Source organism: Gigantopelta aegis, chromosome 3 (assembly GCF_016097555.1).
Source record: "Gigantopelta aegis isolate Gae_Host chromosome 3, Gae_host_genome, whole genome shotgun sequence".
Taxonomy (NCBI): Eukaryota; Metazoa; Mollusca; class Gastropoda; order Neomphalida; family Peltospiridae; genus Gigantopelta; species Gigantopelta aegis.
Window position 1 is genome coordinate 27,367,022 of NC_054701.1, and position 13,425 is coordinate 27,380,446.

The window sequence follows — 13,425 nt, forward strand, 5'->3', positions numbered from 1 at the left end:
CTTTTTTTTTTCTCTTTTTTTTTAAATATTTTCCCCAGTCCATTCTGACCATGTCAAGGTTGGGGAGCCTTGAATTCATGGCCTTACATCAAAGTAATATAATTTATATACAAGTACATATATCTAATTTGTTGTATAATAATGTTATATAGTCATATATAACAATTTGATACATAAATGCATTTGTAATGTTTCTATATAAATTAAAGATTGGTAAAAAAACAAAACAAATTGCTATGACGCATATAATGGAAAGGACTGGGAAATATAGGAGAAGAAGAAAGAAGATATAAATGGTTAAAACACATAATAATAAATTGATAAATATTGAAATAAGCAAACAAACAAACAAAACAAAACAAAACAAAAATAAATAAATACATTGGGGGGGGGGGGGGTAAATCTATACTAGCGCGAAACGAAAAAGACCTGGAATTTGAAATAAGCTATTGTTAGGAAATACGTTTCAGTCAAAGATATTAAGCCATGGTGTCCATTGTTGATTAAAAATTTCGTAATTGCAATTTTTATATAAAATAAATCTTTCTATTTCAAACTTGTTTTGCAAAATGTTTTTAACTCCATTGATATTTAATATATTTTTTCTGCACTTTCATACAGTAGATATAATATTTAATGTGGATAATCAACCAATTTACAAAGTTACTATTTTCGTTATTGATCATACCAAACATAATATCTTGACTAAAAATAATGTCAATTCCTGTTTCAGTCATTATCCATTCTCATATTGATTCCCAAATGTGGTTAACCTTGTTACACTGTTTTTACAGTCAAAGAAAAGATGTAACTTTTCACATGAAGCTTTGCAGAAGTCGCAAGCATTAGAATCCACGTAATGTATCATATATACAAAAATGTATTAGTAGTTAAGATTCTGTGTACTATTCTATACTGAAACCATGATAATGTTGTGTCTTTTACACATCGAAAAGGAATAACATAATACTTTTCCCATTTCTTTGTATCATACATGTATCCTTCATTTGCATATTTCAATTGTGCTTTTGGAATGACAGTTTGTGAATTTAACATATCATACATATGTTTACAACCGCTTTTGTCTTTTAATAAATGTTTTATCTTAAACGGGAAAACAGGATTTTTAAGATTTGTGAAAAAGTCATCGTTTATGTTTTCTAATTTGTTTATAAATGATTTAACAGCATTTGTTATTGACGCATATTCCAAGGAAATAAGTCTTATGACATGCGTGTTTTGATTATAGGTGACTACCGTTGACGCACAAACTGCGGTTGATACGCAAATAGTTGACTGATGGGGACAAAAATAAGAAGCATGTATACAAAACAAGTGTCAAAATACACATTTAAGATAAATATCAAAGTATATCTGCATATCCATACATCCCCATACGAGTTCACCATTATATTTTCCATACGAGTTCGTTTTCCATACAAGTTTTCCATTCATACGAGTTAGTTTCCATACGAGTTCACCGCATCCCCATAGAACTAAGACTAACTTCAATAACTTGAATAAGCAAAAAATAAAGTATGCTGATGGAAAGAAATAAAAGATCACACAGATAGCGAGCATGCATGCTAATACTATCACTAATCCTATTGGCTAAACCTAAGCCTGAATGGGATGCAGTCGATTCGTCCACTGGACAATTCGTCCACGGACGATTCGACCACTGAAAATTCGTCCACTACAAAAAATCAGTTCCGGACGATTCGTCCACTGTTTTTTTTTATTTCCACAGTACATTTCGTCTACGGACTAAATAATGTGTACTACATGTACGTGGGGGCTAAATAAATTATTAGATATATTTTACCCCATATTTGTTTTTTGCTGTGTCATAAATTTACAAAGGTAAAAATGTTTTTGTAACATAATTCGTTGGCATTTCTATTTATTCAGTTATTGTTTGTTTCTATAATGTATGCCTTTCATGCTACATGTCGCAGGATGTTTTTAGTACAATATGCCCAGTAAAGATAATCTTTAGCCCTTCCCTTTCAACTTGTTTGGTTTCTGTTTGCTTTACCAATTAAGTGTACAGGTGTCCTCTATTCAGGGGTTTCCCTAGAGCGATAAGCTGACACAGCCCGTGCTCCCTTAGCCAGCCAAGTAAGCGCCTTCATGTCTGGTAAGCGCCTTAACTGCAGGACTGTGTCGGCTTAATTTGTAACATGTATACAAAACAATGGAGCTGTGATCCGTAACGTCATTCACCACACATTATCACACTTCCATTTGGTAACTGCAATTCTTTAGATATTCACTTTGAGGTCCATTGATCGCACCCGTTTTAATTGTTGGCGGGCTTGTGCTGGTCACGTGGTACAGGTTATCCCAAGGGCTGAGTTCAGCCAGACCGAGCGAAAACAAAACGTTCGCTACACTGGTTTGTGTGCTTCACGTTAAACCAAATGGACACGACAGACACCAATCAAATAGTTCGCGAACATTAGGAAGAACGTTCGTTGGCTGAACTGAGGAAAGCTCTTGGCGTAATATACGTCACGCTTCAGAGTCAGCTGACACCCACGTGTCAAGAGACATCGTTGTGGACATTAAACAGTACAGTTAAACAGAAGTAAATCTTGATGTAAATTTGTAGAAAAGCAATAGTTGTTTGCATCAATGAATACCTAACTGCAGTTTCGGTTATTTCCTTTGTCTTTGTTAATTTTATACCTATGGTCGTGAGCATGCATGCAGATCGTGATCATGAAACACGGTTTTTGGCATATTTACAATAAAAAAACCTATTTGCAATCAAAATACCTCACAAAAACAATAATTCTGCCAAAATCGTATCCAATAAGTTTTTTTTTATATACTTTATTGACAGTTTATCAATATTATATGATTTACAATTTACATGAAGCACAAATATTGTTGTCAGTCCTAAACATATGCATACATCCTTATCCACCTTGTTTGTAAAATGCGGAACAGGACAGATTTTAGGGTCTGACTATTTACCCCCAAGATACCCCAAAAATACACCAAGACACCACACTTTTTTGTATTGATATCCTGCTTAAAGTTAAATATCACAATTATTACACGTATATAATCATTGCCATCATTACTATTACTATGTGTCTGATCTTACCATTTTATATTCTAATTATGTATGTTGTCCAATGTATACCATGCCATGTTTATATGATTCATATATAAATAAATGATTTGAAATGAAAACATCAGTTTTTTTAGTAAACCATAACGGTATTGGATGAGAAGCTTTCGGGATTGTACGATACGAAATAATTAACAGTTATGTTTCGAACAATAGGTATTGCTCTAGTGACATTTATTCATTGGGAAAATGTTTTTTGAGTGTAAATATACCAAAAACCCGCTTTACAATATTTACAATAAAAAACCCATTTCCCATTCAAAAATGCGGGACAGAACAGATTTTAGAGTTTATGAAGCTCCAGTCACAATTAACAGGTGTGTTTCGAACAAAAGGTATTGCTTTAGTGACGCTTTTTCATTGGGAAACAGTTTTTTGAGTGTAAATATACCAAAAAACCCGCTTTACAATATTTACAATAAAAAAACACATTTCCCAATCAAAACACCATTAGGCAAAGTTCCATACATTAGGCCGAACCCAGTTAGGATACAACAAGTTAAGGACCGGGTGAAGAATGAATGCCCCAAGAAGATATTCAACATTCTGCGCGAAGAGGCCGATGGCAATATCGAGCTTGAGCCCAGAAGCATCAAACAGGTAAGTGACATAAAGACTAACCTTCGTAAAGCAGCAACTAAATAGTACAGAAGCAACATCGCTGATGAATTGTTGGAAGTGTACTCCATGGTCAACACACATCCTTATGTTCAAGAGATTGTACACACAAAAGGCAAATCACCAGCTGTCATTCTCTACACCACCGAACAGATGGAAGATCTGAAATCATTTATCGGAGCAAAGTCTGATCATTTTGTAGGAATAGATTGGACATACAACATGGGCCTGTGTTTCGTCACAACAGTTGTTTACAAGAACCTCCGAATTGTTCGGTCGACAACTCGAGATCACCCTATCATGTTGGGGCCGATATTTCTTCGTTGGGACGCAACGTTTGAGACTTACCACACGTTCTTGTCACATCACCGACGGAAAATATGCACCGAACTCATTGCTGCAGAGATCAACATTGGCAGTGATGAGGAGGCAGCACTGGTGAAAGCCATGGATGACGTTTTTCCAACTGCGACACGCTATCTGTGCACAAAGCATCTAAAGGACAATGTTGCACGTTATCTACAAGATGAAGTCGGTGCCCCAACAACAGACCGCAACCGAATTCTGAGTAGCATGTTTGGCGCTGACGGCTTAGTGATGGCCAATGACAGCTACAACTTTGAGACCAAGGCCAATGACATAATTAAATCAACAAAAGACGATTATCCAAAGTTTGTAAATTATTTTGAAGGACGCATCAAGACTCTCCTGCACGACAATGTTAATAAACCACACAGAAAGGACACACACACAAGACTTTGGACAAACAACAACAGCGAATCTATGAACAACCAACTAAAACTGGGGATTGAATAGCGAGCAAAAAAAAACTCCAGACTTCATAGAAGCTGTATATACAGAAGTAAAAATGCAGATGGTTGACCTCCGCAGATGTCTCATTGGCCACGGCAACTATTCACTCTGTCCCCGTTATAAAAAGTTTTACATGTCACCTCACACCTGGTCCACTAAATCTTCCGAGCAAAAAGAAGAGTTGTTCAGAAAATTCCTGATGACAAAGATGACGATCCCAGTTCCAAATGACATTAAAGCAACTAAGGTTGACTTCACCATTCCCCAGGCCCCATCCATCGCAAGAAAGCCGAACCAGAGAAAACACCCATGGGCTGAGAGAGCTACACCACGATACTTGTAACAACACACCTAGGGACAAGTGACGCCGGTACGCCAAAGCAACCCGGGAGCAGTGCATTCATTAATACACTCCTGGGAGGCCTGGGCGTATTGACACCCAATTCCCCAATTGCTGCTTGTGTGTACTTGGATATTCACTGTAGTAGGTCTGGTTGACAAATTAAATGTATATAGTTATTTATGTAATTTCTTTTTCATGTGTTTGTTTGTTAATGTGGCGGTTTATGTTTTGTCCTATTTTATAAGACAGAGGGCTTCTTTAGATGTTTATTCTTATATCAATCGACACGACAACGGGCAATAATATATATGTCAGCAATAAATTGGAAATTTTAAAAGTATCTTTTATACGTGTGACATCGTGCCTAATTGTGTCGAGGGATATAGATGTAATTAAATTTAAATATGTTATACATTAAACATATCTGTATGTCTCAATACCTCTACTATAATTATCTTTAAATTTAAATAATGTTTTATAGTTAACGATATTTATTTATACCAGAGTAATAAATTTATGCATTTATAATTAAAATTAAATGCCTGTTATATGTGTCAGTAAGTCTGGCACTAATAAATGAAAATATGTCAGGAAAATAGCTCTATCATGTATGTTATAGGAATGTGTCAGTGATATCATTAATAAAGTCCATCCATTGATTCAATTAAGCCAACAATAAATTCCTCAGTGTCTTCACTGGCAATTAATTAATTAATTAATTAATTAATTAATTATGACATTACTCACTTTATCAATTCGACTGTTCAGTAGTCGATGTTACAGACACACACACGTTTTTGGGGCTAAATAGTCGGACCCTAAAATCTGTCCTGTTCTGCATTTTACAAACACGGCGGAAACGGACGTATGCATATGTTTAGGACTGACAACAATATTTGTGTAACCTTTAAATAAAGATTATTATTAATGTTATTTCTTTCCATCAGTATATAAATAATATTAAAAACAATACTTCGTATGGTAACCAGTCAATTCGTACCATAGTCATTTCATACCCAATTTTACCATTTCGTACCCAAGTCATTCGTACCCTGGTCATTTCGTACCATAGTTATTTGGTCAATTCGTACTATAGTCATTTCGTACCATGGTTATTTCGTACCATGTCTGTTTGGTCATTTCGTACCTTAGTCATTTTGTACCTTGGTCATTTCATACCTTGGTCATTTCATACCTTGGTCATTTCGTACCTCAATCATTTATTGTGCAGATAGTAAAATATCGAATTACTGATTTAAAAAATAAACATTAGGCTAATGCAGCTATATTGAATCTCCACCCTTAAGAAAGAAAGAAACAAACAAACAAACAAATAACAAGAAAAAGATGATATATTACTTTTATTACTTTTATCTTCAAACATTTCCATCCATCATTATATTAATTACCAACTAGCACTTTGTGTTCGAATAACATATCAAGATCTTCTAGACAAGCTGATCTCAGAAAAAGCTTAATTACCCACGAAGAGGAAGGGTGCAGGTGCTTTTAGAAAATTGGCCACTTTATAGTGACGGGAAAATCAGCGTCAACTGCCTGTTGAAAATCTGTTCCAGATTGGTGCATGTCGCTGATGACTGACACCGCAACGCTAGTGATTTTAAAAGTGTTTTTAACTGTAGCTTGAGTATAGTGCTGTGTTTTGTTATGAAATGTGAAATAAAGTTATAATGATTTCAAGATCGTGTATATTTTGTTATACTTAATCATAGACTAGACCACACAGTGATATTCTACATCAATACTGACGTGACTGTTGATTATAACGATTGTTTATCCAACGGCAATAAGGCAAGCATAGGCAGAGAATCTGTCGACAGTGGGCTAAGGACATAAGCCTATATAAGATGGGGGGTGGGGGGGTGGCGAGTCTCGTATCATATGAAATGATCATCAGTGGCAACATACGTATGTTCATTTAAACCTGTGCTCACTTTACAAGGTATATTTACAAGTCAAGTTTTATTAGTCAACAATAAAAATAAGAAGTGGCATACCATGACAAAAATAAGATACCGAGTACGAAACCACTATGGTACGGAATGACCAAACATTATGGTACGAGATGGTAAAAAGTAGGTCCGAAATGGCTATGGTACGAAATGATTGTGGTACAAAATGACCAAAACACTATGGTACGAAACGACTATGGTACGAAATGGCCATAAACTATGGTACGAAATGGATGGTACGAAATGACTAGTAACCCTTCGTATATACAATAATACTTTACCTTACTTAAGACTAAAGTTACACTAGTTTATTGTGAAAACCAGTGATAATCTCCCATGAATGCCAAGTTTTCCTTCAGCTGTTTCCTTTAAATTTTGACAAAAATGTTTTCAATAGTTTCATTCAAATCATTGGTCGTCTGTTTTTGTCCTTATGGTAGTGTAGGGTCTACACAATGTGCAATACTTTACATCAAATTCTTCTTTTGAAAATAAAATAATAAAATGTTTCTAACTTGTAATAAATATTGAATATTGTTTTTAGAACAATAAGCAGTTTTAACTGAAAACATATCATATATTTACATAGCTGAAGTACTCCGACAGTAAGAGAGCTAGACGGACAATTGGACAGTTGGTAGCCATCTTACAGTCAGACCAACCTATGTAATTTTTTCGCAATTGCAGTTGTAGATTCCTGCTCTAATACAACAACAATCCTATGTTTGATGTCAAACACCTTTACATCAATAATTTTTGAGTTACTTGACTGTGTGTGATTTTGGTTTTGAAAAAAATAAGTGTTATATTTATAAGGACTCCCTGTTTGCAAATCTGTAGAGCCCACCACCATCCCAGCGAGCCTTGCTGTGTGTCTCCAGTAGAACGGAAGATACACAAAATGTTTTTCATGAAACCAAGGAAAAGATCGCTATTCAAGACTGGCTCCCAGGATTGTGAGATATACACTGGTGGCACCTAAGTCTGCACACTTAAGCATTTGCTTTATTTTTTAAAGTTAAAATCTTTCTTTAAAAATGTTTGTTTCACCACCACAGTACAATGAAATAGTTTTTGATTACGTGTTACTACTTAAAGTTATTTCAAACTTTTATTTTTTATTATTTTTATATTTTAAGCTCAAGTAATGAGCTCATATTTAGTGGTACTCCCCTGTATTTACTGGCGTGCATGACAGCACATAAATATGTGCAGCAAATATTAAAACAACCACTTATATCGCTAATGTTCACAGAAACAACAACAGGTAATGGATCCGACTTTTCTTAAGTTCTAGACAACAAACACTTCCTATTATAGTCTTCAGGGAAATTTATATATTATACAAATGAGATAAATATCAGTGATAGAAATAATCAGAATATTTTCGTTTCTACATGTACTTTGCAAAATCTGTTTGTCCAGTAATATTTAAACTTGTCAAATGTTTTGTTTTATTCAAGTACAAGGACTGTATTTTTGCTCAAAATGAAACTGCACTGAACATTTTACTTGTCCATTGGACAACCATTGAAGTACATTTTGCTTGTCCGAGCAGATTTTCACTTATCAGGACAAACGGACATGTGCTTATTTCGAACACTGATTATAAATGGTCTTCCACTCTCCTTAGTTTGGATAACACAAAATGACAATATAAAAAAGCCAATGTCAACATTTATGATAATTATTCAATAAAAGTTGTCTTATTAATGTGTAAATGAGCACAAATAGTGTTCGTTAGCCATATAGGACAATCATTGATAACTGTTATGGAACAGACTATAGCTAAAAATAGGTCATGCTGTAAGCTTTATAGTCTGTGCAGGTATATTGGTTGTGTTGTGTCACTCGGAGGGAAATTCAAAGTATGCTTGGATGTTCATGTTAACATATTATATATGAGGTCTGTCCGGAAAGTATCCAGCCATATATAATAAAAAAATATATGGCTTACCTAGGACAATGCCGCCTTAATCCCCTCCAAAGTACTCCCCTTGGCACCTCACACACTTCTCCCAGCGTTCCTTCTATTTTGTAAAACAGTCTGCAAAGTCCTTTTTGGGGATCTCCATCAGCATCTTCATCGCATTCTCCTTAATCTCCCCCACGGTCTGAAATCTCCTCCCTTTCAACGGCGATTTCAGCTTTGGGAAAAGCCAGAAATCGCAGGGAGCCAAATCTGGGCTGTAGTGGGGCTGAGAGACCTGGGTGATGCGAGGTTTTGCCAAAAAGCTCTGCACGAGACATGAAGAATGGGCGGGCGCATTGTCGTGATGAAGCTGCCATTCATCACTTGCCCACAGGTGTGACTGTTTTCTTTTTACTGCATCTCTCAGCCGCCGAAGAGCTTTGATGTAGTACTCCTTTTCTTGATTGCAGCCCACACACGTTCAACATTTTCGGGGATTCTGCTTGATGAAGGCCTTCTAGAACGTTTCACAGGATTCCCGGCCATCTTTAAAGCGTCTGTACCAAAATTTTATTTGGGCTTCACTAATTGAATCATTCTCGAAAGCATTCTTAATCATTTGAATAGTTTCCACAGACGAATGTCCAAGTTTGTAGCAAAACTTGATGCAGATTCGCTGATCTATTTGCTCGGCCATTGTGAATGCGACAGTAACACAGCACCCATGCTCACTCAACAAAGTCTGCCAGCCAAACAAATAGTGCCACGTGATTGTGGATGATCTTGCATGTGCAGTACATGCGCCGCTTAGTGTGTGCCAAGTTACATCAAAATCGCATTACCAGTTCTCAAGATATTCACAATGGCTGGATACTTTCCGGACAGACCTCGTAAATAATAATTTCATATACTTACCATTTGTTACACCCAATAGTCGACGTGTATTTTTGTGCTGAGGCGTCGTTAAGTATTCATTCATTCATTCATTCATTCATTCATATAAATAACAGGGTTCTTGTGTATTATATGAGCTACTGACTGCATAATTATTCACTACTTTAAAATAATATTTTTGTAATAAATATTTGCTTTTTTTTTCTTTCAGTGAGGAAGCTATGCGTCAGTCTTCCAGTACCATGGGTAGATCTAGTGTAGAGATGGAAAATCATGTCTATATGAAGGCAAAAACTCGGGTAAACGTAAATTATTTTATCAAAGCTTTGTTAGTCTGCTAACATTGACATTGTTAAAGTTTTAGTTTATTTATCTCCTTTGTTTTAATTTTGATGGAACAAGACAATTTTGATGGAATAATTTTAGGTTTTATTTTATAAAAAGTAATGCTAATAACAATAAACATTGGAATACAAACATTTATAAAAATTGTCTAGTTTCTCCCGTAAATCAGAGCATTAGATTGTATCAAAGTCAAAGTGATAAATGTTGATCCCAAAATATATCTGCTCAAAATAATCATGCCCAGATTAATTACAAACATGCTAACCTCAAAATATTTCACCTCAAACCACTGAAATGTTAAGTTTAATTAAATTAAATAATTTGAAATGCAACTCTTCATTGGCGGTTAATGACTACTGGACTAAAACAACCTTTCTGCACTCAGAAAAGACAAAAGTCCCCGTTGTGCTCAAATTAGCCCTGTAAACCCACAGAAGGTAATTTCATTGATGCTTGATGGTCAGTCAAAAGAAAAAAGTAGTGTGAGTATGTATTTGTAAAACTATTATAATCAGCAATTTTAGGTTTTCCTACCCAGGGCTTTTGTTCTCACTATTTGGGAAGAACAGGTTTTTTTTGTCTGTTTCATGTACAGCAAGGTCTTTTTAACACAATTTTATTACAACTGCTGAAGGGTTGTAGATATTCAGAAATGAATTTCAAGTTACATATCTATTCAGTTGTTTTTTGAAGTGAAAATTTTGTGGTTGGAATATTTGTACTTAATTTGGGCAAGGGGTGGGATATAGGCCAGTGGTAAAGTGTTTGTTTGATGCACGGTCGGTCTGGTATCGATCCCCGTCGGTGAGCTCATTGGGCTATTTCTCTCTTTAGCCAGTGCACCACGACTGGTACATCAATGACCGTAGTATGTGCTATCCTGTCTATGGGATGGTGCACATAAAATATCCTTTGCAACTAATGAAAAAATGTAGCAGGTTTCCTCTCTAAGACTATATGTCAAATTCCCAAATGAGTGACACCCAATAGCCGATGCTCTAGTGGTGATGTTAAACAAAACAAATTAAGTTTTAATTTGGGCATGTTTATTTTGGGTATACTTATTTCGAGCCCAGCATTTATTGCCCTGTCGTACTATTGAATTATGGTATTAAACTGCTGTGCTGATTTTTATATCAGTATTACATTATCTCATAATTCTTTCCAAATACTTACTTTTTAAGAGTCATTCATGTTTTCATGAGTATACTAACAGTATGCTGCAATTTTTTTCAAATACATTTTATTTTTTCATAAACTGTCCCTTGCAGAATCAACCATTTTGATGTACACTTTGGCGATTGTGGTGGGAGTAACCCCACAAAATCCACCTCTTTGTAAGCTTGAGAAACTTAAAAAAAAAAATTAATGGACTCTTGGCAAATATAATAATAAGGAGTCATTAAATTAATAACATAAGTTTCTATCTGGAACAACACACTTTCAATTGGTAATTACAAGAGAGCAGTTTAAAACTTCTTGATATTATTGCAGCTTAGTTTAATATATTAATTTGGATGTTATAATTTATGTTATAAAATATTTTGTCATCATATTCATGTTTGTACTGTAATTCCGTTTTCTTTTCTTTTTTTATTATAAATTAAAATTATTGTTTTCTTTTTACAGGAAGAATATTTGGCCCTGGTGGCAAGACTTATTTTGCATGTTAAAGATTATAGTAAGTGATTAATCTTATGTACTATCAGGATTTTATTTCTAAAATTTGACTTGACACCCATGGCTTTGACTTGGAATTTTAGCATTGTTTTATAAAATTTGGGGAATTTTCAGTTTCATTTAAAAAACATCTGAGTAAGCCTTGTTAGAATCGAAAAGACTAATACTATACATATACTTGTATTTATTCAAATTAATGTCAAGCATTATGTATTGTTTTCAAAATATGCCTTTATATAATAGTAAAAAATGAGAAAAATTCACATTGATATTCCAAACTTGGGGGGGGGGGGGGGGAAAACGACATAGTCTTTAGAGAATGGTGGAAAATGGTTAGAGTCTAGAAACATAGCTGATAAAACCCTGACTATATTAATCATTGTTAACAGTATCACCAATGTTTTCAGACCTGAAAATTGTGACAACAATCATTTTGTTCATGCATTGCTCATGCAAGGTTAATTTTGTATCGCCTATTTTTTGTTCATGCAAAATTTAGGGCACCATTTACATGGACGTAACTGGTTACACAAAAATTAAATGGATTACCAGAATTTCATTTTGCATAACCCTCTTGTAGATTTTTAATTCACAAAGGCCTGATTTAATACGAAATAATGCTTAGTCTTTTATAAGCTTTCAAATATATTATAACATAACACTAATCTTGGTAAGCCCATTGGAGACAATTTGTTTTCAAGACTGATGGGGTTGGGGGCATAGTAAAAGTATAAAGCTGTGAACATCTTGGTAAGTCCTGTTAAGCTTGTGAATCAATTTAGACAGTGTTAAGTACATTCTCAGACATTTCAACTTTGGCCTTTCTAGTCTATATCCACATACTAACCCTAGTAGTCTAGCTTGGCTCATATCCCATTGGAAGGTAATGCTTTTTCTTGACATGAAAAACTATCGTTGGACATTACTAAAGTTAAACATTCACAGTGTCTGTCTGGATTCCTTAAAATTATTTTATCCAACCCAGGCTTTCTTACTGTACGTTATAAAAACAAAACAAACAAACCTTAAGTGCCCTTAAGTGGTTATAGGTTTGAATGTTTTTGAAATTCGACAAAGCATTTCATGCACTTTGACACATTTTAAAACAGCATATCTTTTACTATCATCTATCTGAAAATTATAAAAATATATATCCATTAATTTCCAAGATAATTTTACCCCCAGTACCCTCTGGCAGAAAGCCTGCAACCACTGTTATTCCATATCAAGTTAATATTTCTTAAAAAACCTTATTTGATACTCACTGAATAACCTGCCATAGTATTGATTCATGAATAAATATGCTTTTCTCTTTTTTTATCATATGAATATTACTTTAAATGTGTATTATTCTTGTGTTGTTATTTTTATTATAATCATATTATATTACAATTAGATTGATTTAGATTGATTGTTGCTATTCATGAACCTGGAAACATTTTAGGTTGTACTATACCAAATACAATCCCATAGGCGACCATGTTAATGTTTGTGCTTAAAAACACTATAATCAATATATCAACCAAACTTTAACCCATAATTATCACTACAACCCCCTACTTCAAAGTATTAACTGAAGAAAATGGTACCTTTCATGGCTCATTTTCAGTATAACCAAATGTTTTTACAAGACCTCTAGTTTTGTAAAAAATGTGAATACTTTTTTTTTTACAGATACCCCATACACGTTTCAAGCACAAGGCTA

At 34.5% G+C, this 13,425-nt stretch overlaps 1 protein-coding gene across 3 annotated transcripts in view; it reads left to right on the forward strand.

The window, feature by feature from the left end:
• Positions 1 to 13,425, forward strand: part of LOC121367806 (mediator of RNA polymerase II transcription subunit 15-like) — a 64,179-nt gene that overhangs the window by 3,644 nt on the left and 47,110 nt on the right. The window contains exons 1-3 of one of the 3 annotated variants that reach the window (XM_041492181.1): positions 3,401 to 3,742; positions 9,907 to 9,994; positions 11,670 to 11,721. In XM_041492181.1, the coding sequence (XP_041348115.1) occupies positions 3,660 to 3,742; positions 9,907 to 9,994; positions 11,670 to 11,721 (223 nt within the window). In that variant the 5' untranslated portion in view covers positions 3,401 to 3,659. Of the gene's footprint in view, positions 1 to 3,400; positions 3,743 to 9,906; positions 9,995 to 11,669; positions 11,722 to 13,425 lie in introns of those variants that run through there. The other 2 variants (XM_041492183.1, XM_041492182.1) reach the window with 2 other exon arrangements.